The sequence below is a fragment of the Anolis sagrei genome, chromosome 3 (assembly GCF_037176765.1).
Source record: "Anolis sagrei isolate rAnoSag1 chromosome 3, rAnoSag1.mat, whole genome shotgun sequence".
Taxonomy (NCBI): Eukaryota; Metazoa; Chordata; class Lepidosauria; order Squamata; family Dactyloidae; genus Anolis; species Anolis sagrei.
The window spans coordinates 95,749,782-95,777,511 of NC_090023.1; the positions used below are offsets into that span (position 1 = coordinate 95,749,782).

The 27,730-nt window shown below is 38.9% G+C and overlaps 1 protein-coding gene across 5 annotated transcripts in view; it reads left to right on the top strand.

The window, feature by feature from the left end:
- The window catches only part of NLGN4X (neuroligin 4 X-linked), a 265,484-nt gene that overhangs the window by 119,916 nt on the left and 117,838 nt on the right, over positions 1-27,730 (top strand). For 4 of the 5 annotated variants that reach the window (XM_060769901.2, XM_060769900.2, XM_060769899.2 and 1 more), the window contains 2 exons: positions 9,326-9,385; positions 12,495-12,647. In XM_060769901.2, the coding sequence (XP_060625884.1) occupies positions 9,326-9,385; positions 12,495-12,647 (213 nt within the window). The remainder of the gene's footprint in view (positions 1-9,325; positions 9,386-12,494; positions 12,648-27,730) is intronic. The other variant, XM_060769904.2, reaches the window with a different exon arrangement.

A 27,730-nucleotide genomic window follows, 5' to 3' on the forward strand; every position in this document is an offset into this window, starting at 1 on the left:
TAGAGTGCTCATGGGCCAGGGCTTCCCAGTTCTCTGTGCCAATACCACAGTTTTTAAGGTTGACATTGAGTCCATCTTTAAATCTCTTTTCCTGTCCTCCAACATTCCATTTTCAATTCTTGAGTTCGGAATAGAGCAACTGCTTTGGGAGATTGTGGTCGGACATTTGGATAATGTGGCCGGTCCAGCAGAGTTGATGGCAGGGGACCATTGCTTCAATGCTGGTGTTCTTTGCTTCTTCTAGCATGCTGACATTTGTACTCCTGTCTTCCCAACTAGATTGTATGGCAGCGTGGACTCAGATAATCCCATTCAAAGCAGATATAGTGGATTATTTGCCTTGATATCCTGGGTTATATGTCTATGTGGAAGGGCCCAGAGCATCTGTTTGCATTGGACAAGATTTCACTCTGGCATTTACATGATGCACAGTGGTTTCTTGCCCCTCAAATTTTGCGATGGTGTGAACATCTGTGCTGCCATTCTGCTTTCCCTGCACTCCATGGTGTGAAAAAATGGCATGGCACTTACATGTGCTTTTTTTTCTTTCTTTCTCTAGGGCTGGTCTAGATACACCCTGAGTGTTCTCATTGACCATGGGCTGCTGACTGATTACTGGGGGTGGGAAAGCACACAGGGAGATATGAATGTTAACAATTTAATCTATAACATTTTCTTGTGTGTTTAATGTTGGGTGTGGCCAAACCTAAGATTGTTTAATCCTTGCCCCATCATGTGCTGCATTCTGGCCATTTGCACCACACACAAAGACTCCCAATCTTCCACCATGGAAGTGAACAAAAGCATGCTGTACCTGCAGTGTCTTCTTCCACATTGGTCAAGGTATGTAGTCAGGAGCAGGGAAGAGAGAAAGCAGGATAAAGAAAAGGAATTAGCACTATGTTACAAAGATCACACAATTTCTTCAGTAGTTTTCTATTACTTGCTAATTTCCCGCTTTCTATATGCATCATTTCCCAGTAAAATTGCAGAAAGAGGCCAATTAAGGGGATGCATTGCCACTTGACTTGCCCAAGATCACCCAATGAGTTTCATTGCATATTCTATCTACACTAACTGCTCTATTTATTCCAGCATTCATGTTGCAGTCTTGTAAACAGTTTTCTCTGCATGCTCACTGATGATCTGGGTTGACATAGATTAAATCTGAAGGCTCTCGTGTAGCAACAAACCAACAAAAAATCTGCTCTTTTAAAATCACTACATGATTTCTCTATTAAATTGCTACGGCTCTTTTCCTCCTATTCACACTCAAATATTTTAAAACAGAAAATGTCACAAGCTTTTTAATGAACATAACTATTTTGTGGCAAGTTTAATACAACATTTAGAAGCATGAAAGTTTCCATCATCCTATAAGATAAAGAGGGAACCCTTTCATATTGCATAGTTATAACATGATTCATCTAGTTCTGTAGTTTATAGTTTAGAAAGGGTATTTGCTCTGGTGGCTGACCAAATTACAAATCTTAGAATTTATATAGAATGCAGCCATTACAGTTAAAGTGGAATATAGCATAGAATTATGCAGTGTGAAAGGGACTAGGACACTAATTTTGTGTTAAAGAAAAATAAATGGCACATCCAATCTTTTCACCTTGCAATAAAAAGATTATATTCACATGTGATAAACTGGTGGGCATTCATCCTGTATTAGAAAGAATAATCAACTATTTGAAGAACTCTTTGAGAGTTCTTGGAGAACGGGAGAAGTTCCAGCAGATTGGAGGAGGGCCAATGTGGTCCCAATCTTCAAGAAGGGAAAAAAGGATGACCCAAACAATTACCGTCCGGTCAGCCTCACGTCGATACCGGGCAAGATTCTGGAAAAGATTGTTAAGGAAGCGGTCTGCAAACACTTAGAAACAAATGCAGTCATCGCTAATAGTCAAAATGGATTTATCAAAAACAAGTCATGCCAGACTAATCTGATCTCTTTCTTTGATAGAGCTACAAGCTGGGTAGATGCGGGGAATGCCGTGGATGTAGTGTACCTGGATTTCAGTAAGGCCTTCAGCAAGGTCCCCCATGACCTTCTGGCAAGGAAACTAGTCCAATGTGGGCTAGGCAAAACTACGATGAGGTGGATCTGTAATTGGTTAAGTGGATGAACACAGAGAGTGCTCACTAATGCTTCCTCTTCATCTTGGAAAGAAGTGACGAGCGGAGTGCCGCAGGGTTCCGTCCTGGGCCCGGTCCTGTTCAACATCTTTATTAATGACTTAGATGAAGGGCTAGAAGGCATGATCATCAAGTTTGCAGACGACACCAAATTGGGAGGGATAGCCAATAGTCCAGAGGACAGGAGCAGAATTCAAAACGATCTTGACAGATTAGAGAGATGGGCCAAAACTAACAAAATGAAGTTCAACAGTGACAAATGCAAGATACTCCACTTTGGCAGAAAAAATGAAATGCAAAGATACAGAATGGGGGATGCCTGGCTCGAGAGCAGTACGTGTGAAAAAAGATCTTGGAGTCCTCGTGGACAACAAGTTAAACATGAGCCAACAATGTGATGTGGCGGCAAAAAATGCCAATGGGATTTTGGCCTGCATCAATAGGAGCATAGTGTCTAGATCTAAGGAAGTAATGCTACCCCTCTATTCTGCTTTGGTTAGACCACATCTGGAATATTGTGTCCAATTCTGGGCACCACAATTCAAGAGAGATATTGACAAGCTGGAATGTGTCCAGAGGAGGGCGACTAAAATGATCAAGGGTCTGGAGAACAAGCCCTATGAGGAACGGCTTAGGGAACTGGGCATGTTTAGCCTGAAGAAGAGAAGGCTGAGAGGAGATATGATAGCCATGTATAAATATGTGAGAGGAAGCCACAGGGAGGAGGGAGCAAGCTTGTTTTCTGCTTCCTTGGAGACTAGGACACGGAACAATGGCTTCAAACTACAAGAGAGGAGATTCCATCTGAACATTAGGAAGAACTTCCTGACTGTGAGAGCCGTTCAGCAGTGGAACTCTCTGCCCCGGAGTGTGGTGGAGGCTCCTTCTTTGGAAGCATTTAAGCAGAGGCTGGATGGCCATCTGTTAGGGATGATTTGAATGCAATATTCCTGCTTCTTGGCAGGGGGTTGGACTGGATGGCCCATGAGGTCTCTTCCAACTCTTTGATTCTATGATTCTATGATTCTATGAAGAGTTGTAAGTTTTTCAGGCTGTATGGCCATGTTCCAGAAGCATTCTCTCCTGACATTTCACCTGCATCTATGCAGGTGAAACGTCAGGAGAGAATGCTTCTGGAACATAGCCATACATCCCGAAAAAACTTACAGCAACCCAGTGATTCCAGCCATGAAAATCTTTGACAATATTTGAAGAGTCATCAGACTCAGTCCTCTTCATTCTTTGTTTCTTGGACTCTCCTCTACACCTTTGATTTAAAAAGTGAATCTAATCAGAAGGACCAGGAGTCTTTATGAGTTAGAACTTGGAGAGCCTAGGCCTGAATCTGTGTCAACTTTTTTTTTATTTCTCATGTCAGGGCAGCCAGTCAATTATATTACATTTCTAACAGAACAAAGCAAACAAATAGAGAAAATACAAAATGTCACAAGCTTGGTAGTTGATTAAATGTCCTTTGACCAGTATCTGGCCACTTGTAGTGCTTCTGGTGTTGCTGCAAGAAGGTCCTCCATTGTGCATGTGGCTGGGCTCAGGTTGCATTGCAGCAGGTGGTCTGTGGTTTGCTCCTCTCCGCACTCGCATGTCGAGGATTCCACTTTGTAGCCCCATTTCTGAAGTTTGGCTCTGCATCTCGTGGTGCCAGAGCGCAGTCTGTTCAGCGCCTTCCAAGTCGCCCAGTCCTCTGTGTACCCCAAGGGGGAGTCTCTCATTTGGTATCAGCCATTGGTTGAGGTTCTGGGTTTGAGCCTGCCACTTTTGGACTCTCGCTTGCTGAGGTGTTCCAGCAAGTGTCTCTGTAGATCTTAGAAAACTATGTCTGGATTTAAGTCGTTGACGTGCTGGCTGATATCCAAACAGGGGATGACCTGAAAATGTCTCTGCCTTGGTCCTTTCACTATTGGCTGCCACTTCCCGGCGGATGTCAGGTGATGCGATACCGGCTAGACAGTGTAATTTCTCCAGTGGTGTAGGGCGCAGACACCCCGTGATAATGCGGCATGTCTCATTCAGAGCCGCATCCACAGTTTTAGTGTGGTGAGATGTGTTCCACACTGGGCATGCATACTCAGCAGCGGAGTAGCACAGCGCAAGGGCAGATGTCTTCACTGTATCTGGTTGTGATCCCCAGGTTGTGCCAGTCAGCTTTCGTATGATATTGTTTCTAGCACCCACTTTTTGCTTGATGTTCAGGCAATGCTTCTTGTAGGTAAGAGCGTGGTCCAGAGTGACTTCCAGGTATTTGGGTGCGCTGCAATGCTCCAGTGGGATTCCTTCCCAGGTGATCTTCAGAGCTCGGGATGCTTCTCTGTTCTTGAGATGAAAGGCACATGTCTGTGTTTTAGATGGGTTGGGGATCAGCTGGTTTTCCCTGTAATAGGCAGTAAGAGCACCTAGAGCTTCGGAAAGCTTCTGTTCTACCATCTCAAAGCTCCCTTCTTGAGCAGTAATGGCACGATCATCAGCATAGATGAAACTCTCTGTCCCTTCTAGCAGTGTCTGGTCATTTGTGTAGATGTTGAACATGGATGGAATAAGCACACTCCCCTGAGGTAGGTTGTTCTTCTGTTTCCGCCATCTGCTTCTCTGGCCCTGGAACTCAACAAAAAAGCTCCTGTTTTGTAGCAGGTTTCCTATGAGGCGGGTGAGGTGGTAGTCGTTGTGATATTATACATTTTTCTCAGGAGGAGGTGGTGGTTCACAGTATCATAGGCTGCTGACAGGTGTATGAAGACAGCTCCTGTAATCCGCCGCCTTTCAAAGCCATCTTCTATGTGCTGAGTCAGGTTCAACACTTGCGATGTGCAGCTTTTGCCTTTTCTGAAGCCAGCTTGCTGTGGGATCAGACATGGGTCTATTTTTTCCATAATTCTATGCAGAATAAGTCTCTCCAGAACTTTGTAGAGGTGGCACAACAGGGAGATTGGTCTGTAGCTTTTTGGGTTATTACGGTCTTTGCCTGGCTTCAAAATGGCGATGACTCTTGCTTTCCTCCAGATTTTGGGATCAAGCTGATCACAGGATGCAGTGCAGTTGTTCATCAGCTCCAGCAGCCAGCGCCTTGCTTTTGGGCCAAAGTTCTTGATTTGTTCCATCCATAGATCATCCAGGCCAGCTGCTTTGCTATTTTTACATTTATTGAGAGCCATGTCCAATTCAGTAGATGTAAAGGGTTCATGGAGGTTGTTGTTCTCAATCTCTGGTTGTCTGGCTATTGGTTTCTTTCCTACTTGATCTGCCTTTATGTTGGCATGGGTATTAGTTTGTGAGGGGTCATTGCTCAGCCGTCTCAGCAGCCTCCACGCCTTCTGGCTGCTCCTGCCCATGTCGACCTCTGTGATCAGCTTGATCCACTGTTCTTTCTTGGCTTCAGAGATGGAGGACACAATGCTCTGCGCTGCCTGAAGGGTTTGCTCACTAAATGGGTCTTCGTTGTGGAGCCTGTAATAGTTTTCCAACAAGGCAGCTGTTTCAGGAGTAATGCCCTGAAGGTAGTTGGTTCTGCAACCTCTCGGTATGGAGGCCCATGAGCAGGTTTTCACGATTTCAATAAAATGCTCATATTCCTCAGGGATTGGCGCAGCTGATGTGATCATGTCATCTAACATGTCTGAGAATTTAGTCCAATCTGCCTTTCTGAAGTTGAATCTTCATTTAAATCGAACTTCCTGAGGCCTTATAGTTGGGAACAGTTGGCATACTATTGGTCGGTGCTGTGTGTTTGGGATTGGTGGTCCCACTGATTTGGTGCATTGCTGTACGATGCTGTCGCTCACAAATAAGAGGTCTGGGTTATAACCTCAGTGCCATCTCCCGCTGTTGTAGGATGGTGGGAGCTTGCTATCATGGATGAGTGATAGTTTGTGCAGTTCAGACCAGGAGAGGACAGCCTCTTCATTTTTGTCCTCTTGGGCATAGCCCCATACGTGGCTATGGCTGTTGAAGTCACCAATTACTACCGCCCTTTGGTACCTATCAAAGTTCTCGGGGGAGGAGAAGCAGAACTCTTCATTTGGGGGCTTGTACACAGAGGTGATGGTGAATTTATTAAGCTCTACTGTTATAACCTTGATATTGTTTTCTTCAGTGTTGTGGGCACTGCTGACTTGGAGGCCTGGTTTGACAAAGACGGCGCTTCCATACTGCGCATATGATCTTTCCGCTAATAAGACCATTCCTGGAACTTTGGGTCGTTTGTGTTGTTCATCCCTGTGTGTTTCTTGGACACACAGCACATCGCATTTCTTATCTTGGCACAGTTCATAGAGCAGTTGTTCTTTGGCAGCTGACATGCCTTCGATGTTGATTGAGATTATTGTCATGGTTGGTCCTGAAAAGGATCGTTGGTTGTTTTGCTTGCTTGCATGCATGCTGGTTGCTTCTGGATTGAGAGAATCAGTCGTCTTTGAAGACGTTGCCCAGGGGACGCCCGGATGTCTTGCAATCTGGCGAGGAGGCTTCTCTCATGTCCCCTATGTCAACTAAAATAGATCTATTGGATCTATGGGAAACGCACACAAACACACATAAACATACATGTTTATGTGTGTGTATAGAGAGAGAATTTATCTGCTCTCTCTCTCTTTCTCTCTCTCTCTCTATATAATATGTATGTATGTATGTATGTATACACACACATACACATATAGTTTAATGAAGCTTCATTTACACTAACAAATAATGCAGTGTGGCTATTGTATTTGCCTGATGCATCCATGTAGTGCTTGCAAGCTAATGTGATTTAATATAGGGTTAACCTGGGGTAAACTGTGCCCTGAAAAAAAAAATTAGAACGGCCAAATCATGCTCCAGGATTTGAATCTTCTCCTGTGTTGGATCAATTGGGACAGCCCTCTTAAGGCAGCCCAGGGAGGTGAGGTAGCAGTCCCTTCCTACAATTTGCAGCCTCATCCCCCCACCCTGGAGAATAAAAGAAAAGTACCAGCTGCATGGTAGCTTCCTCCTTTTTTTTAGTTCTGAGCAATATGACTGGCAAAAGAACCTGAGAAGAGCACCCCCCACCCCCTGCTTTTTCCAAGTTCCTTAGTGGCTCGGTACCAGGAAAAGGAGGCTGCTACCATGTGGCAGGTGTTTTTTCTTTCTTCTCCTGGGGAAAATCAGAGATGTAGTGTTTGTGTGTGGAAACCAAGCCCATGCCCAGCCCTGCTGAACTGGCTTCAGTACTGCTGAACTGTTAGGCAGTACCCGCACCAAGGCAGCTCAAGACACCCATGTGTGGCCTCAATTGTGGCTCAGATCCAGTGCTTTTCATGCTAGTTTCAAGTCATACTATGCACCTGTGTGGAAGGGCCCTGAAATAAGCAATATGATTAAATTTCTGGTCAAATGCCCCAACTACAAAAAATGTACTATTTTCTCGTGTATTATAGAATGAAACTTAATAGCTATTCCCAACTAAGGCTGGATCTACATTTCCATATAATGCAGTTTGAATCTTGATTTTTCCCAAATCTTTATTTCCATTTTTGCCACAGTTTTAGGTAACATGTTTTCTTGTTTTGGCGTGTGAGCCTGTGGTAATCATAACACTGAAGATCCTTTGTATTATGGTCCCAATGTTCTTCTGTTTTATGCTTTCTGTAGTATTGAGCAAGACAGCAGGTGATTTTTCTGAACATTTTGTCAACAATCACAGCTATCTTACAAGACAAGATTCATCTTTTCTGAATCCATTCTTGTACATGCACAGGGCAACTGGAAATCCTTCTCTAATATTATGGATGTGGCTAGTGGGGTGGCAGAGCAAAATAAGGGCATTGCCTCCCAAGAAAAATTATGACCTTTCAGTTAAGTTTTTTCTTTGGGCCTCAATTTTTAGCATTTCAGTGAGTAAAACAATCAGTAATTTCACACTTTGAACTCTTCTGTTCACAATATTTGCTCTTCCTTGGTAGCTATTCTTTTCCTTGGATGCCTAAACTGTAGTTTTAATTGTTCAAAAGAAGATTGTAAGTTACTGCTATGCAAAATTTGGGGAATGAATGGAAATATTATTTCAGAATTTCTATTGGACAATGCTTTCATTTTGCCCGCTGTGCTATGTTCTGTCTAGTACCCATGTTTTATGGAACTTAAGCGGCCTCATGGATTTCACTTTACTATCACAAGAGTGTTTTTTTAATCATTAATTCTTCTGTTTCAATATAAAAGGAACTATAAGGATATTTTGTTTGTTTGTTTTTAAAAAACCCTCTTAATGTGTTCTACTATTTTCAAGTTATAATTTGTATTATTATTTCATTTATCATTTTACCAGAACTGAAGGTATTGTTCACATGGAGGCCCCATTTTGAAAATCACATATTATTCCAAATATGAAATGTTTAATATTATTTTCATGGACAAGCAAGCATGCCTTCTTTATGAAGTGCAAATTGATAATTATGTGTTTTTGTCAATTGTTTGATTATGCTTCACTATTGTGATTTTCGTCAAAGATCAGGATTCAGAGGGCTCCGTTTGTGTACCAAGTAGTAGTTTTGACTTTTCCCCTTTGAACAGCAGATCCAAACACCATAACCTGCTCATGACGTTTCTCCCAGTTTCAAAATGACAGTTACCTCAAGGTCACAGGGGATGGATGACTGCTATTTGACAAATAGGATTTCCTATTCGTTGGATATGCTGAATTGTGTGTATGTTTATGGATTAAGGTCATAATGATATGATGGGAAATGAATACATTGTATGCTAAGTTTTATAACTAAATTTCTTACTAATTTTTCATCACATGTATTGTCCTCAGTTTCTAACAGCATTTTCTGATAAAGCTTTTTGTGATACATATGAAACTCGGAAGGTTTACTGAGGATTCGAGTTGTAATTGATTTGCACACATTCAAAAATTATACATGTATTTCAAATCATTTTTGAATGCATATTAGAGCAATCGTTTGTGATCAGACTTAATGAATTGTCACGACATACAGTAATGTTTCCTACTGTTTTTCTTATTGTTTTTCGTTTTTATGTTAGTGTGGAGTTAACATCCTTTATTTTTTACAATTCAGATTTTGACTTTTTTGTGTTGCACCTTTTTACTTTTTTTCAATTTTTGGATAGTTCTTTTTCTTTAAATTTTTGGGAACCTGCTGTTTTTGAATTCACTTTTTTCCCTTTATTCTCCTGCTCACTCTGACCCCAGGAGCCAACACAAAGAAAAGCGCAGATGATATTACCAGTAATGATCGTGGGGAAGATGAAGGTATTTTTTGGTTTTTCCCCCCAAAAAACTCAACCCTGATATGCATGAACATGAACTTTCCCCTCTTCCTTTATTTGATCACACTCATCCCAGTGTGCTTTGCTTTCTTTTTATCTGGAATTTGAACTTTCCTTCCCAACCTCTTTTTTTAAAGCACACAATATAGCATTTAGATGACTGCAACCCCCTTTTCAGATATATATTGAGGTTATATGTGATATTTGTGAAATGAGTAACATGCATATTATTTACAACCAAATGATTCCTTATAACCATTCCCAGATTTTGCCTAAGAAGGAAATAAAATGGAATAGAAACCTTGCATGTGTATCTCTTTCTTTATCCTTTTGGTATATTTTGTAACCTCACCTTCACCTTATTTCCTTCTTTTTCTTCCCCATATAGTGGATGCAATTACTACCTCTACTGTTTCTTTTGGTGTTTTCCGTGTTTTATATGCTAAGAAAAGTGCAGGATGATTTTCAGTTTGTTTCATTCTGTTCTTTAACACCTGTTTCTTGTGCACATATCCAAGGCAGCATTACCACCACCCTTTACTCCCACATAGCTCCCAACCAGGAATACATTTTGTATATTTATATAGCATGCAACAGTGATATTTATTGTCTTGAGAGATTCTCCACCCCATTGCATGCTGTTATAAACATGCAAGAAAGCATAGCCATGCCAGCAAATGGTTTTAATTCAGTATGTGGGAGTTCTGTGGGTGCAAATTGCTCAGGTGGCATCAACCATGCCATTCTGATAGGTGGGAAGGAGATCCCGCTGTTTGTGTTTGGAACCATTGCTTTGATTGTTCATTAGAGCTTTTTCAAGAATTCAAGCTCTTTCCTTAAACACAGTAAAAGTTTGCTTGATTGCAAACCCTAGTAGGCTTACATAAAGATATATGATGCTAGTAATAGAGTTAAATATGTGCGTGGTGAGAAGATATATATTATAATTACATCAATCTGAAATTTCTTCTGAAGTTCAGTGAAAAACCTTAATTCAGTAAATAAATGAATGAAATCTCACTTTTCTTCCACATACAATATCCTTTGGTGGTAGCCTTCTTGGACATTTTTTTAAATTTTAAAATAAATCTAGACTCATATTGTTGCATCTCTTGTCCAAGACTTGCACAGATAAACAGCTATACTATGTGACATCTTAAAAAAATTAGGTATGCCATCATTTGAAGGTAATCTGCTGATGTAATGTTAGCCATTGAGTAGAGTCAGAGCCAAAACTTGGCAAGTCCACCGGGATTTTTTCATCCTCTTTCTTCCCCATCTTTTCTTTTTCTCTTAATTTTGTCACTACTTGGCATGCTGTAAGAAATGGAAAAAATCTGGCCAGAAAGCTGAACAAGATCCCATTGGAGAAGACTTCTGAAATATGATTGAGGACCATATGAAATTAGGCTGTTGATTGCTTATGATCTTAGACCAGTAGTTCCCAACCTTTGATCCTCCATGAGTTTGAGACCTGAGCTCTCTGGAGCTCCAGACCAATTGGTCAGTAGTCAGGAGCTGAAGTTGAAAACACCTGGAGGACCAAAGTTTGGAAAGCACTGCTTCAGACCATAGGTTGCCAATTTGCAGAGGATGATAAATTATTTACTACGTCACTTGCCTGTGACTTTTTCATGATTTCTTTTCTGAGCCCCATTCTGTGTCATTATTCTCTTCTGGTATTTTTACAGTGTTTCAACTAGTATTGTAACATTTGCCCTTTCCTTTTGCTACCGAAATGTGTATAGTATTATGTGGTCACCTTTTAATCTCTCTCTTTCTCAAAAGTTCATCATAACTGTGCCTTTCTGACCTCTCCAAGAGCAGCTGCTAAGACCTCTACTTTCTTGTTATTGTTACCATTCACCTTTTCCCCCTGAAGTCTTTCACTGCTGGGTTACTGTGTTCTGAGTAAAGAAATTAGACATTTATTTCCCACTAAGACTATAGATATTCATACTTTAGAATCCCTAGTGCTGAAGGATTGCTTTGAGAGACGATTCACTATAGCCCTGAAGTGGCAAGTTATTTTACACTTAACTTCTCTTTTCTGGAAAATATATCATATATAAAACCTATTTAAATCTATTCAAGTGTTTAAAATGTTAATATGTGAAGGGGAGGAGTGTGCAACACCACCTTTTTCAACACCATTTTCGTCATCCTTTAGATATGAAGGATGGCAGATGTGAAGAGGAGAGATTATATTCTCTGTGACACAAAAATTCTCTATTCTCTCCTTGTGCCCTTTCATTTATAATTTTATTTTCTGTCAGAACATTCCAAGTCATTCATCAAAAGTACCCAGAAGAGACAAACGTTATTATATGGCCTGTATAATTTTGTTAAAATTTAGTTGGTTTTGGTAAAACTTCAATTTAAGAATGCTGTACTTTAAAAATCTATCAAAAAACTGGCTGAGGAGCCTTTATACCTCATCCCTAATTCAATTTGGCCAATGTTCCTCCCAGCTAGGGTATACCCATCCAGTCAATTATAACTTAATAAGGTATAGCAATAATTGGAACTAACAGTTGGATTCAGGTCTTTAATGTCACACATATTCATGGGAGCATCTAGTTTGTTTTATGTACTTATTGGGGGAAATCTTTATCAGTTTCAATAACTTCAAGACAAAAAGATTTGGAAAAATTATGCCTACCGCTACTATAATTAGTTTATTAAATATTTAGGAAGGATTTTTTTCCTTATAAAGTTGTGTTTGAACCTTCTGATAATGGGACTTCTTTGTGAATTTCTTTTTCTCATTAGTTTTATAATATTTGGGTATTTGTAGTAATTTACCACTTTTCAAAAGCCACACAGTTTTCATTCTCACACCACCCCCCCACCCCAGCCCATGGAGCGAGAAATATGCTATGCCCGTAGCAGTTTTTTTCAGAGTTCATCCTGAAGCACTTTTTCATTACTTTGTGATTGTGCTCCTAATAGACCTGAGATAGGAACAAAGGAAAAATATACATGAAGTGAGAGATTATTCTAAGTACTATGTTTATTGATACAATAGGGGATTTTTTTCCTTTAATACTTGCATTACTTTCTTGTGTTCTCCCTACTTGTGCTCTTTTCAGACATACACGATCAAAACAGCAAGAAGCCAGTGATGGTATATATCCATGGTGGTTCATATATGGAAGGTACAGGCAATATAGTGGACGGCAGCATATTAGCAAGCTACGGAAATGTCATTGTTGTGACCATCAACTACAGACTAGGGGTTCTAGGTAAGTTTTTTTCTTCTCTTTCTTGATTCAGTAAGCCATGAAAGTTTTTTAGAGTCATATTTATTATCATAAAACCACAGTTTTGTATTTTCTGGTCCAGTTTGTTTCAGAGAAACCCTATAGGATGGATGATGCAATATAGTGTGACAGAAATGTATAGTCTTGTTTTGAAGTATTTGATTGCAATTTGGATATGTTTTAATATCATTTAAACATATGAGTCTCTTCTATACATTATCAGAAAGTGAACTTGGGATAAATCAACTCTTGCTATATTTGTTATTCTTTTGGGGCCTACCTTGTGATTTTTCAGGCAACATGGTAGCATAGAAAAACTGAATTGTATTGGCAGTGATATTTTCTTCTGTTGTGCTGTCATTGTTTTAGTTGGGTCAGATATTTCTGGTTATGTTATTAGGATCTATTGAAAGTGGCACATGTTATGCTATCTACTTACCTTCAGTTGCCTTAGGTTTCTTTGTGGGCTTGCCCTTAGTAATAAATTACTTGCTGCAAATGAGACAGAGCTACATTTGAATATAAGCAGACATCATTGTGTCAGATTTTCCCCTTTGTAACATGGAATTTTCTACTGTGTTGAAATATGCAAACTGTGGATGCCCAACTATTGCATTTCAGTATCTCAAGCTTCCAAAAGGGAGCATAGGTTTCATGAAGGTCATTGTAATTTTCCCACTGACACTTGACTGGATTATATTTTCTTTCAAGGCTTCTTGTAAAAGTTAAAGGCCAGCTACCAAGGGAGGTTAGATTGGTTCTCTTTCTGTTGTTCTTCTCTTTTTCAGCAAAGGCACTCTTATTCAGGAAGGATTTTGGAGTGTAAGCTGGTCTATTAGATATTTTAATCGGTTGAATGCTATGTGTTTCTTTCACCGTATTTTAATGTCAAGTTTTAATTAAGATTTTTTTTTAAAAAAATAATCTTTATTTTGTCAATGTTAGCCATTTTGAGAGCCATTTTGATGAAAGGAATTATATCAGCATATTTGATAAAAACAAGTAAAAAAACAACAACATACAGATTACCATATTAATTTGTCTATATTTCATTACCAATAAAACTATTAGTTTGTGGTTATTTTAGGATTGTGTGTAGATCTTTGCTTTATAAAGAAAATCCTCATCTAAGGTTGGTAAACTAAACTCTTCAATTGAGTTTAATTTTTATGATCCTTAAAAGAACCAAATAAATAAATCCATTTTAACCTGCAGTCTGACACTCACTTCTAAAGAGAGTTTTCTTCTGTAGCATTATATGTCATTTTATGTGGTACTACACTCTAGGAATGTGCAACAAAACCATGCTGTTTTCAGTCCAGTTTTTAGCTAACCCCTTATTCTGTTTACTGGAAAATTTCAGAAATGGAAGGGGGGGGGGTCCACTTTCATTCAGGAAATATTCAGCCCATTGGTTATAATGAGGAAAATTTAGAGGCTAATTTCTCTGTCATTTTTAGGCTTATCTGCATGAAACCTACCTCAGTTGTAGATCACATTTATGACTGCCGGCCTGCCAAGTTTCATAACAATTCATAAATCAATTTTTAAAATTATTTTAAGTTTTTACCATGACATTTTTTTTAAAAAAATTAGACAAACCACAAGAGAGGGTTCTAGGAATTGTAGTCTCTGGTTGCATCTATTCTCAGCCAAAGAGAGCATGGACACAACTAGGCCTTTTATTTCCTGAGAAACACAAAGAGAAAAACTTCAACTCCCATCTTGCCCCCGGAGCATCTCAGAGGCTTTTCAATGCCTGCCCCATGCAAGTGTTGCTGGGAAAGCGAGTTCCCAGTAGAACCCTCTCTGGAGGAGGGGCTTAGGGAAGTTTTTCAGAAGAAATGCCAGGGGAAGGAAGAAGAGGAGGAGCTCCTGGCAGCAGGCCTTTGCCTCAAGTGCAGAGAAGGAGCCCCAGCAGCAGGCCTCTGCCTCAGTGCAGTTAACCCCATAATGTCCAGTAGCTGAAAGACACCAACTCCTCTTGATTTCTTTCAGCTGGCTTTCAGGCTCTCCCCCACCCATCCTGTTTTTGGGGATTTAGCAACCAAATCACTGAATTTTCCAAATCCGTTTCACTCCAACCAAATATGTGCACAGCCCTACTATACTCTAACTTTCAATTTTGAAAACAGTGTGCAAGTCATTCTCCACCACCAATCAATACAATGTATCTGTACATCTCAGTTCTACTTATATCAAGATAGATGCCTGCACTACACAAAATAATCTACACATTCAGCAGGTAGTTTAAGGTACTATCCAAGCTGTACTGTAGATCAAGATACATAGAAACATTGTTGATTCTATTAAATATCTAGAAGCATTTCTCCATTAAGGCCAAGACTGGTTGACATTTTTTGACAGTTTGGTCTTTTTCAATTCATAGAGACAGCTCTTAATAATACCATGATATGTGATAGAGGGACAAGATCAATGTGCTCTTTTCATTATATTTTTATTGGATTTTTTAGTGAAGAAAACCTCATTGAACAAACTTTGCATTTTGCACAAAATATGTTTGTGAATTTTTCTTGACATAGACTAATGACTGTTTTTCTCTTTTATGTTGAAAATTCTGTTCAATGCATAATGCAATCCACAGTCTTTTCTCACACAACCTATTTTACTGTCTTATGAATAGCAATAAGTCTACAAAAACAATTCAAATTGTATAATATTATTGGCATATCTGGAATCTCCCCTTCCTTAAAAGAAAAAAAATTCTAGATGGTTTCATGACTAAATATATCTGTTTTGTTTTTCTCTGATGGGAGGTATTATCAGGGAACTAGTTAGGCAGGGTAAGCAAAAAAACATATCCAAAGTAGCTTGAGAGCTAAGAGTGAATGATTCCCACCAAAGGCTAGAAGGATGCAATCCACACCAATTTGTTATTCCCATTTAAATAAGTTTGTAACATCTATTTTTGGATGTACCTTCAGATGTCATATCAATTTACACTTAAAGTTCCAAAATAAAAGGATTCCTGAATTGTTCTTTTGTGGATATCTTAGGGTATGGGTCTAAATCATGGGAAACGCTAAGAAAGAACATGAGAGGTTCTACACATGCTTTTTAAATAATCCTTCTGGGTTTTTTTCTGTTTTTGGTGATTTCAATCTGCAGTGGTGTAGTATTCTGAATGAGGTGTGCCAATGGAACTGACTTCTGAGTCTACATGTATACAGTTGCATTTTAATGGTATTGTCTAATTTTACACTCTTCTTACAGTTGGCTCATGGCAATCAATTTATCTCATATTATAATATATGAGTATTTACAAATTAAACACCTGCTTAGCCTAAGAATTTTTCTTTGTTTAGGCTTTTGAATGCTAATGAAGAAGGATCTGTGTAATAACAATATCAGCTCTGCTGTATAAATGTCAGGGAAAGGCAGTTCAACTTCCCCAGCATTGATATGCATATAAAATACAACAACCTCCAGCAGTTCTGACAGATATGCACTAATGTGTTTAAAACTGCTGAGTTTCTATAATAAGCCAGCTGCTTGCAGGAACCAGTACTCTCTGCTACAAAATCCAGCATATTCAAGAACTGTGTGTTTCCTTCTTAGTTCTTCTAGTTGCTATACTTAAAAGGCTGCACATATCAATCCCTTTAATCAGATATAGTAAAAAATTTCAAGGAGGGATCCATGCCTCATTTATGAAGAAATTCAGCAAAAATAATGCTGACAATTGTAAGGTTCTGTAATAATTTTACTATTATTTTACTCATCTGCCAAACCTTTCTGTAGAAATTTTATAGGAATTCTACCCATCTTAATGCTCAGGGTCATAAATCCTACTGACAAGTGGAGATGTGCATTAAAAGATACTGGAAGAACCTGCAAATATTCCTTATACAGGCAATCCCCAAGTTACAAACAAGATAGTTTCTGTAGGTTTGTTCTTAAGTTGTATTTGTTTGTAAGTTGGAACAGGTACATGTTTAATTGTAACTCCAGCCACACACACACACACACACACACACACACACTGTATATGGTGTAGAAAAGGATTAACACCCCCGTGGTCTTTGTTTTGCTGTCTGTGCCCATGTTCAGAAGATTGCACATCACTTCTCTGTGATAATTGGATTTTGAAAAAAAATGCTCCTTGTGGAAACAAGGGTTCGGGATAAAGCTTCAGTGGAAACATTAATGTATGCATATGAAGAAAAATTAAGTCTGAAAAAACAGTAAAAATGAGAACAAAAATATGACAAGGAAAAGGAAGCAGCATTTGGAGGAACACAGTAACTGGGCCTCTTCTACACAGCCAGATAATGCATTATATGAGATTAACTGCATTATATCAGGGAGGATTTATAAGAACCAGGGAGGAATTATAAGATGGTCATAAATATTCTTTACCAGACGAGTGGGATCACATCGTGCAGTCAATACAATTCCAGGTAAAAATTGTTAAACAAAAAATTTAGTCTCAGCATATCATAAGCCAGAAGTCACAATGATGCAATAAGTTAAAACCAAGGCATAACTATTCACAAGTCATTTCAAATTAAGACGTTTCACAGTAAAGACCTAAAGAATCAAGAGTCAGAAGCAGTTGTTCCGAGCACTATGTTTGACCCAAACTGAAGCTTATGTACTGTTGCCTCAAATCCTTACTAACCACCTCATCACACTTATAGCCCCCCCCCCCCTTCATTTTATGGGCAGGCACCATCAATTTACTGGGAATCATGTCTGCCATCAGATGATTTCCAGTTGTCGCTCCTACCCCCCCCCCCCATCACAGAACTACAGAGCAATTGTGAAATTGGGCAGAGCTGCAAACATGCAGAAAAATGTTGAAGTTAACCAAAATAGTGCTAAGAACCCATTATTTTGGCTCAAAACAACATGTGATGGGGTCCCTGACTATCTCAGCTCTATTTCAGAGCTTACCATGGTGAAAAGAGACATTCCAATGGGCGGTCCTTAGCACCGAGCTATCATGCCTCTTTACAGAAGTGCACAATAACTCCTTCCTTTTGCAAAATACTTTTTTTTAAAAAAATATGAATGATAGATATAGCATAGTAGAGGTATTGTAGAATAGAGAACAGGCAGTTTTCCTTTGCTGGTTTGTTCCAATTATAATATTGTACTTAGCAGAGAGTTGTCATCCCTATTTATAGAAATGCATGATTGCTTCTTCCTATTCCTGTTTCAAGGGTCCAATGGGTTTAGACGCACAACAATTGGATCCCATGGAAAGCAATGGTTTAAAACAGCATCCCTGTCTTAATTTTCCAATGGGTTTTGATGCAGAACTATTGCATCCAATGGGAAGCAGTGGTTTAAAACAGCATCCATTTCTCAAGGTTTTAATGGGTTCAGAAGCAGAACAATCGGATCCAACTGAAAGCCATGGCCGGCCTTTAGCACAGAAAAACAACTGTGAGCTAGAGAAATTAGGCACCACTTAAGTGGGGAGGTATTTTATGGCACCATAAAACAAATACCAGAAAATGCAGGTGATCAAAGGAAGCAGAAAGTCTGAGATCAAGACTCTTCCTCATAGAGGATGGAGCGACAGCACCTCTCTGTGGCCGGAATTGAGCACAATCTCCAGGGTGTCAAAGTTGGGGAAAATGCTGATATAATACCTCTATTTGTTGTCTGTCCTGTCTGTTCAATGGCATTGGATGCTTGCAGTATATGTGTTCTGTGATTCACCCCATTGAAGCATCCCTGTCTCAAGGGTCCTATGGGTTTAGATGCAGAACACATCCCATGGAAAGGGATTCTGGCAGATTTGCATGAAGAAAAAAAGCTGGGGGCAAACACTTATTTCCTGTGTGTGATGAGGAAGATAGAAGGTGCCTATGGGGAAGTACTAAAAATCTGATGAGAGAACGAATGAAAATGAGCTAGGTACTATCAGCTCCCAATTCCTCTCTTATTTAACTTAAGGATGCCTCTCAATACTGACATCTGATAAGGTCCTAACGGCCAGCTTTCAGCAATTCAGTTATTTTCCTATGAGTTTTCCTAAGGGTGATTTTATTTGGAAGAACTGATCACTTTTCCTGGTGGAATTCATGTGAGCACTTCCCACCATCCATGTCTACTCTTATGGACTGGAGGAAGTTCCAATATGTTTTCCCAAGGTTGGAGCTTTTCTCTTCTGGAGATGTGGCTTCCTGCATCTTGGAAGGTCCTTCCAAGACTCACAAAATCCTTATCATGCTATGATCGTACTGTAGAACTTTTCTAGTCGAGGTAATGGCCTTGAACTGAAATGCACATTTTCTACACATTTGACATCATGGTCAGAGTGTACCTGTCAATGAGTACTTTAATAGGTTTCTGTTGGTGTTCCAGAAATAAATTTTAATCTTCATGTGAATGACTATGGGTTTGAGATGAGTCAGAAAATAATTATTGTAGATTAACTCTTTGTTATTGTAGATTAATTCTTGGTTAAAGTTGTATACCATCTTGAGTTTACTGTTTAGAGACAATCAGGATATAAATTAATGAAACAAAATAAATAAATAAATAACTTCAGCAACTTGTTTTTGCTTATACAAATCTGTAGTTGTATTCTCTAGGGTTATTAAATAAGTGTTTTCAAGATTATATAGTTTACATTTAGACTTATGTTTGATTGCTTGGATACGTATTTTCTCCCCTTTTTCCTAAGAAATAGGAGTATTTGTAGTATTGTTAAATTGGAAAATCAGTGGATTTGTACATGTAAACAATTCCTGTTAGTTTCACCTACAAGTAATGCATATTTTATTTTAAAAAATCCTATTTCATAAAAGCACACAGCATAAAAATATTAAGCTACAGAGAATGACTTCATTTGACTCATTAGAAAACACAATGGACTGTTACTTTACTTGTCCTTTTATTACTTCAATGCAATAATGTTAAAGGTATTATTTTTAAAGGGCTTGCAATGAGAGAGAAGCAATTTTATTATAAAGAAACATGTACAGACCCATTAAACATTTATTTATATTTCATCTTCCTCTTTGGTACTGTATATTAAATTTTAATTATATATTGAATTGAACCTTGAAACCTTTAAAGTTTACATTTTTTCTGCACATACAGACTTTATATTTCTTCATGAAGGAGTGATTCCAGGCTCCCATTTCTTTGGACATATAAGCTACATCTTCTCCACTGAAATGAGTGTTTATTTTTAACATTGGCTCATTAGCCCACAATGTGGGAAGCCCACATTCCTAACCCAGATTCATCAAATGAATCCACCATTGACAGCAAATTTCTAGTGAGTATATGCTCAGTGAAATACAGATTTTTGCTATTTTCACACATATGGTTGATAATAAACATTTCCTTGTGCGGTAAATGATATTAGGAATACAAAGTATTATGGATACATAATGCTATACAATATGTGATGCATTTCAGCTAAAGTAACTTTGAACTGAGTAGCGAACAGTGATCTAAAATCATACATGATTTCAATATTTGTATGTTTCAGTACTCCAGAATTCATAGTTCATCATACTCTGATTTTATATGGAGCACATGGCATAATTTATGTGACAGGATGTTATACTGACTGTTATAGAAAGATAACTGTAATACAATCATTCTCAGTTTTCTGACACCTTCTGATAGCAAACTTTCTAACTTGGGGGCCGCATAGCAGGCTGGAATGGGGTAGGAGTTTCTCCCCAGCTCCCCTCCCTGCCCTTTCCTCCTCTTCATCTTATCTTTCAGAGGCAGAAAGTGAAGGAAAGACAGGAAACATTTGGATTCCAAAAGGGTTGGCTTTGGTCAGGATGAGATGGTGGACGGGAGAGAAAAAGTGTATGTATTGCCTACTGCTGATATAGAATCCTAGAGATGGAATAGACCCCCAGGGGCCATCCAGTCCTATCCCCTGCTATGCAAAAAGGCACAATCAAAGCACTCACAATAGACAGCCTCTGCGGAAAAACCTCCAGAGAAGGTGACTCCAGCATACTCTGAGGCAACCTATGCCACTCTTCAGCTGCTCTTACTCCGAGGAAGTTCTTCCTAATCTTTTCAGCTGAATCTCTTTCTCTGCCATTTGAAACCATTGCTCCCTTGTGCCCTGGTCTCTAAAACAGCAGAAAGTTAGTTTTCTCCATCCCTCCTCCTCAGTGGGACACCCTTTTAAATCTTGAAACATGGTTCACATGTTCCCTCTCTACCTTCTCTTCTCCCAGCTAAACTTCCTCCAAAAGGAAGGAAAAAGAGAAGGAATGAAAAAAGGGAAGAAGAGAAGGATGAAAGGAAGGAAGGGTGGAAGGGGAGGGAGGGAGGAGAGAGGGAAGAAAGTGAGAAGGAAGGAAAGGCAAAAGGGAAGGAAGGAAAGAAGGAGAGAGAGTGAAGAGGGAAGGGAAGAGGAAAGGAAAAATGGGCAGGAAGGAGGGAGAAAGATGGAGGCAAGAAAGGGAGGGAGGGAGGAAAGGAGGAAGGAAAAAGGGAAGGATAGGATAGGATGGTGAGAGAGGAGGGCTTGAGAAAAGAGCTCAAGATGCTGCATACAGTCTCCAGGTCTGGGTTTCCCCATGCCAGTGCTATCGATTCACAAAATGGCATTGTTGGATATGCTTCTCAGACATTGTCGAGTCTTTGTCTGTCTTTTCAACCTTCACTTAAGATGAGGTGGTGGAGATAATAACCCAAATACTATAAAGACAACTGGGCAAATAGTACAAGGACTCAACAATGTGAGGGGAAAAAAACCTTAAATAAGTAGTTAGGGGGATAACCCAGGATCTTAAATGTCTCTACAGAAGGTTGGACTGGATGGCCCTTGTGACCTCTTCCAACTCTTTGATTCTATGATTCTTCAGTATGTACAATATGTAAATTCCTCATTGTACAATGATGGATTTAGAGGCAGCATGCTAGAACAAGAATGAAAGTTCATTTTTAGGCCATGGCATGACCGGGGTCTCATCTGATGAGTTTTGTTGAAATTTATAATGTTCTCAAAATCCATTAAATTATATAATAATCAAAAGGAAGAGTATCATTCAGAAGACTGAAAACTATCATGAAAACCAGGAAGGGAGGGAAAATATCAATTCTAAGATTTAGTGAAGTATTTATTTCAAAAACTCCCTTTGGGTAGAGAGCGAATTTATGGAGTAGGGAGTGAATTTAAACAAACTGGTCCTGTCATGTGTTCACCAGTGTTGTTTTCCCTAATTCTTCTATAGACAGATGAAGACTTTTATGTTTACAACAGTACTGCTCAGAGTGATAGGGCTTTTCTGTGCTTTGTAGTTTATGTGTGTTGTTCTTTTTTTAGCAATACTGTTTTTTTTAATTAGTAGTTTAATTCTACTTTAGTTTTTATGTGATGGTAACAAGATGAAGATGATAAAAGGATGTATAATGCATAACTACATTGTGTCCTGCACAACTTCACAAAATCTTAATACATAGTTTTAATATGTACATTCCATAAGCTACTGTATGTGAAATATAGCCCCCTTCCATACAGCTGAATAAAATCCCACATTCTCTGCGTTGAACTGGAATACATGGCAGTGTGGACAAAGGGCCCTTCCAGACAGGCCCTATATCCCCGGATCTGATCCCAGGTTTTTTGTTTATGCCAGATTATCTGGCAATGCGAACTCACATAATCCAATTTAAAGCAGAAAACCTGGGATCGTACAACCCAGTTCAAAGCAAATATTGCGGGATTTTCTGCTTTGATATTCCACAATATTATATGGCTGTGTGAAAGGTGCCCTTAGTAGCACTCCTTTCATTATAGTTAAAATGCAATAGAAAAAAGATTTCATTCTTATAAGCCTCACAAGTATAGATAGTTTTTTATAAAGCTAAATATTATTGGATTATTAACTTAAAATTTTATCTATGAAAAGAAGTTTATTACTGCACTACATTTCAAAACTGAAGTGATACAAATTTCACAATACACTATGATAGCCAGCCCATTTACTTCTTCCTCTTCTAGCACCCAGATTCCTTACCAGGGTTGAATGCTGTTCATTAACAAATTTAAGAAAATAGATGAGCAGACAGGAGAAAGAGATGAGCAGATAGGAGAAAACACATCTTTGGACATTTGTCCATATTAAAAGTAATACAGTACCCAAGTTTATGGGTGAAAATGGATAAGTAACAACCCTATAGCAAATGACTCTGTCATACTGCCTTCAAGTCACTGAAAACCTCTTTATCATCTACACAGTATTAGCCTGGCAGCAGGCTGCTATCTAGATTTTTGTGTATAGCCTTGAAAATAGAATGGTTCTAAAAGAAGAGGAAAAAAATACTTAACATTTTATTAGATAACCTCACCCTCATTTTAAGCACTAGTTCAACTTGAACCTAAGGCAAGAGCTGTGATTCAGTTATTGTCATTTGTTGTTACACATGCTCTAAAGAGCTACACACACACACACACACAGTATCTTAATAATAAAACTTGTTTCTTGGAGGGCTGTGCAGGGAAAGGATTAACAAACTTGAGATAAAAAGGTATACTGATACAATTGTTTTCTTTCAAAGTGGTAAGAAATTGGTTTTTCTCCTAAACTTGCAGCAATGAGTGAAATTATTATTTATACAATTCTGTCTGCTATTAAAATGTTCTCAGATAAACCTTGTTTAAAGTGCTTATAACCTGATAATGTGTATCAGTAATTTAGCACAAAAGGTTGCTCCAAACAGCTATACTTATCATCTTCCCAAAGGTGGTGGATTAAATGCTGAAAAATTATACAGATATGGAGTCGTCCTCCCTCCGTCCCTCCCTCCCAGCCACTATTTCCCTGCCTGCCGCACTCCTGGCCCTCCCTGCCAAATTCAACTTTTTTTGTTCTTTTGCTTCTTCTCTCACTGGAATTGGGAAGAACAGGGCTGTCCCTGTTGTACTGCATCACCTCATGTCCCCTAAAAAAATCCTTCTAGTGGTCTGCAGAAAAGAAGAGATTAAAATCCCTTTCCTACTAGCAGTGCAGCTGTAATGCACTGTTGGTTCCATGATTTTCCCTTTATGAGGGAAGTCAGCTTTAGCTACAGTCAGTTTCCAATGTTTAATTATGTCTGTTGCATTACAGCAATGAACTCCATTTTGACTGCTCTTGAAAAATGACCTGAATCCACAAGTAGTACATAATAAAGAAGCCACACCATTTTTAGATGTGCACATTATTGCCCCTGGTAGTGCAGTGGGTTAAACCGCTGAGCTGCTGAACTTGCTGACCAAAAGGTCAATGATTAGAATCTGGGGAGTGGGGTGAGCTACCACTGTTAGCCCCAGCTTCTGCCAACCTAGCAGTTTGAAAACATGCACATGTGAGTAGATTAATAGGTACTGCCTTGTCGGGAAGGTAATGGCACTCCATGCAGTCATGCTGGCCACATGACCTTGGAGGTGTCTACGGACAACACCGGCTCTTTGGCTTAGAAATGGAGATGAGCACCAACACCCCAGAGTCAGATACAACTGGACTTAATATCAGGGGAAAACCTTAACCTTAACCTACATTATTATATTTATATTTATATTTATATTTATATTTATATTTATATTTATATTTATATTTATATTTATATTTATATTTCACCCTTCTCAGCCTGAAGGGGGATTAGGGCAGATTACAGAATATACATGTGCAGCAAACATTCAATGCCATTTTATGTACAGACAAGACAGACAATTGAGCAAGGAAGTATATATCAGCTCCCCCCCCCCCATCTTCAGCATCTTGGAGGCCATGGGTGTGAGTGTGTGTGTGTGTGCTGTCGCTCCATCTCCCTGCCAAAGAGCTGTGTTCATAAATTTCCTCCTATGATTGACTTGTTGGCATTCTTTATGCTTTCTTCAGAATACCTCCCCGCTATTAAGCATCACCTATTTATCTACTCACATTTACATTTGAACTGCTAGGTAGGTGGAAGCTGGGTTAAAGGTCAGGAGCTCACCCTGACCCAGGCTTCGAACGGGCAGACTTTTGATTGACAAGATTTACTGCAGCTGGTGGTTGAACCTTCTGTGTTAAAACCCAGCCCATTAGAGACCAAATATCATCACTTTTGAACTAATTCTATTTGTTTCCAATCTCAATTTGTGCTTGCCTGAGCTCAGTATAGGCGAAAATCTTCCGTCAGCTCTATGATCCTGCCAAGAATAAGAAGTGTTTAGCAGATTCTCTCTTGTGGGTCCAACCACCATGGAGAATACATGTAATAGGGCTCTCTGTCTAAAGGCATCTCTAAAAATAGGAGAAAGGCGGGATATAAAATAAGACAAAAACAAAATAATTATGGAATTCCCTTCCAATAGAGTGTGGCCTGGCTCCATTCTTATGATGCTTTAGAATGGGAATGAAAACTATATACTGGTATCATTGGTCCCTTGTTGGTTTTTTATACTATGGATTTATTACACATAATTTTGGAAGCCCCAGTGGGCAGAAAAGTGATTTACAAACACCTTTAAAGAAGAATCTACATGCTGTATCCATTTTATATTATCCATTTTGGATATGAGTCTGTCCATTCTTAATACAAATGAAGCTCCTCAGTATACAGAATCTAATCATATGGCAAAGCAGAAGAAACAAAAAAAATGCCATCTTACTGTTCCTCTCTCATGTTCAAATATACATATAGATTGAGATGATCAAGTAACATTTTGTTAGCTTTGTCAGTGAAATGAAATGTTCTCTTTTTTCTGAAATTCTTCTGAAAGATTAAATGAAATAGGGATCACTCTTACAACATTTGTGATGTTGCCGCATAGACAATCATACAATGTTTACCACAGCAAAAGGAAAATACACTGGAGATCATTTTACTGCTATAACATTACGACTAAATCTCAACATAATTAATGAAATAGGAAGCACATGTAAATCATCTGCTCCTAATAAATTATGTTAATAATAGGAGAAAACCTGGTGGTTATGATAACTGAAATACTACAAAAAGAACTTGTCAAGCATTAACTGGGAAACATTCTTGTAGAGTTCCTTATTTGTTACACAATCCAGAGGCGGTTTTATCCCAACATGGAAACAAAATCTTCTCAAATAAGGATTCGCTGATGAAATGGGTACATATGTGGAATGTAGTATTACTTTACTAGTGTGTCTTGTTGTGTTCTCTTTACACCTGGTGTGTTCTGTACAGAATATAAAACAGTCTGAGTTTCAGTGATCATGACATGGCTTCACGATTTCTCTGCAGTCTCTAGTTTTGGAGATGGCTAGAGGCTAAAAGGACTAATTGTCAAACCTGGCAGATTTCCAAAGGTTTGGGTGAAATATCCATGTCTGAATGTGACAAGCAGGACTATAACCTCTGAGGATGCTTGCCATAGATGCAGGCGAAATGTCAGGAGAAATGCCTCTAGAATATGGCCATATAGCCCGAAAAAACCCACAAGAACCTAGGACTATTATCTATAGTAACAAGGTAACCTTGGTGGAATCTATCCTAGCTAATTGTGCAAGGCAAAGCTTACAAAAATCTTCCCAGAAGAGGATTTTTCCACATTGTACAGTACTGTCATATACATTCACAGATGCTCTTTTTCCTCCCTAAAAAAAAAAAAAAAAAGATAAAACAAAGGACAACATCATTTACTTGTTGCCTCTAACTTTAAAAAAAATGGTGTGTAAGGAAGGTTATAATGAAGTATTGTAATTTCTTTGGCTGATAATTTTTTTTAAAAAAATCCATCAATCAAATTATGGAAAAGTTGTGGGTGCCATGAATTGCCTCCATTCATTTTATCAAACCATTAGCTCAGGATAAATTAAGAGACAGCATTCATTATTTTGGGTATGTGTAAAAATATTTAAAAGGAAAATACATTTATGTATTTATTTATTTACGGTATTTATATTCCGCCCGTCTCACCCCGCAAGGGACTCAGGGCAGATTACAATGTGCATATACATGGCAAACATTCAATGCCATAGACACACAACATATATAGACAGACATACAGAGGCTATTTAATATTCCAGCTTTTTCATGAGGGTATTCTGGTCACCAGGTGAGCTGTCGCTTCACCATCCTTTTGTGACACTGATTAAGTACTTCCTCATTCTTTGAATGCTTGCTGGAGATTTTTATGGCATTGTAAATTAGCCTCCTCGCATAAACGGTACTTAAATTTCCTACTTGACAGATGCAATTGTCTTTTGGGCTGCAAATTGGTTGGAAGCTCACTCCGACCTGGGCTGACTTCAAACTCATGAATCACTGCCAGCTGCGCCACAGTCCCGATAGCATCTGTCTGTCTTTTTGTACCACAAAGGTTGCTACTATATGATAATCCAGTGGTCTTTTGTGATGTCACTGGAATGGCTGTTGCTAGCTGAAGGATTGGCTGTTGCTAGAAAGGTGACACGGGGAAAGAAGGATGTACAGGTGGATGGACGAAAGGAAGGAGTCACAAAAAGAGCAATGTTGCCATGGAGACATAGTGAGACCCTCTCAGATATGGAGAAAGGGGACAGGGGAAGGAAATCAAGGAAAGAAAGAAAGAGATAAAGAAGGGAAAGGAGGGAGGAAGAAAAAGGAGGAACTAAGTGAAAGGCAAGGAAGAAAAGAATGAGGTGAGAAAAGAAGAAATGAAAGCAGGGGGCAGCAACCCCTCCAATATTTAAGCAATGTTGGGTAAGTATGCTAATTTTACAATATAGTGAAGATGTTGAACATTTTGGACTATTCTCCAGATATCATGCCAGAATAGCTAGGGGATTAATTGAGTTGTAATCCAAACAGTAATATTACTAAGCTTTAAGGCAGTCATTATTTTATTTTATTTTGGTATCCTTTGATTGTACATTTGAAGGTTGGAATTGTACATGCATACATGCAAATAGTGGACAGATATAGCCATGACCCAGAGCAAATGATTGTTGATTTTTTTACCCTACACAGTTAACATAGTTTGATACCATATTACCTGCCGTGGCCCTATCCTATGAAAACCTGGGAATGATAGTTTCATGATTTCTATAGAATTGTAATGCTTTATCAAACTATATATCTCAATATTCCATAGGATGGTCATTAAAAGTTGAATCCATTAT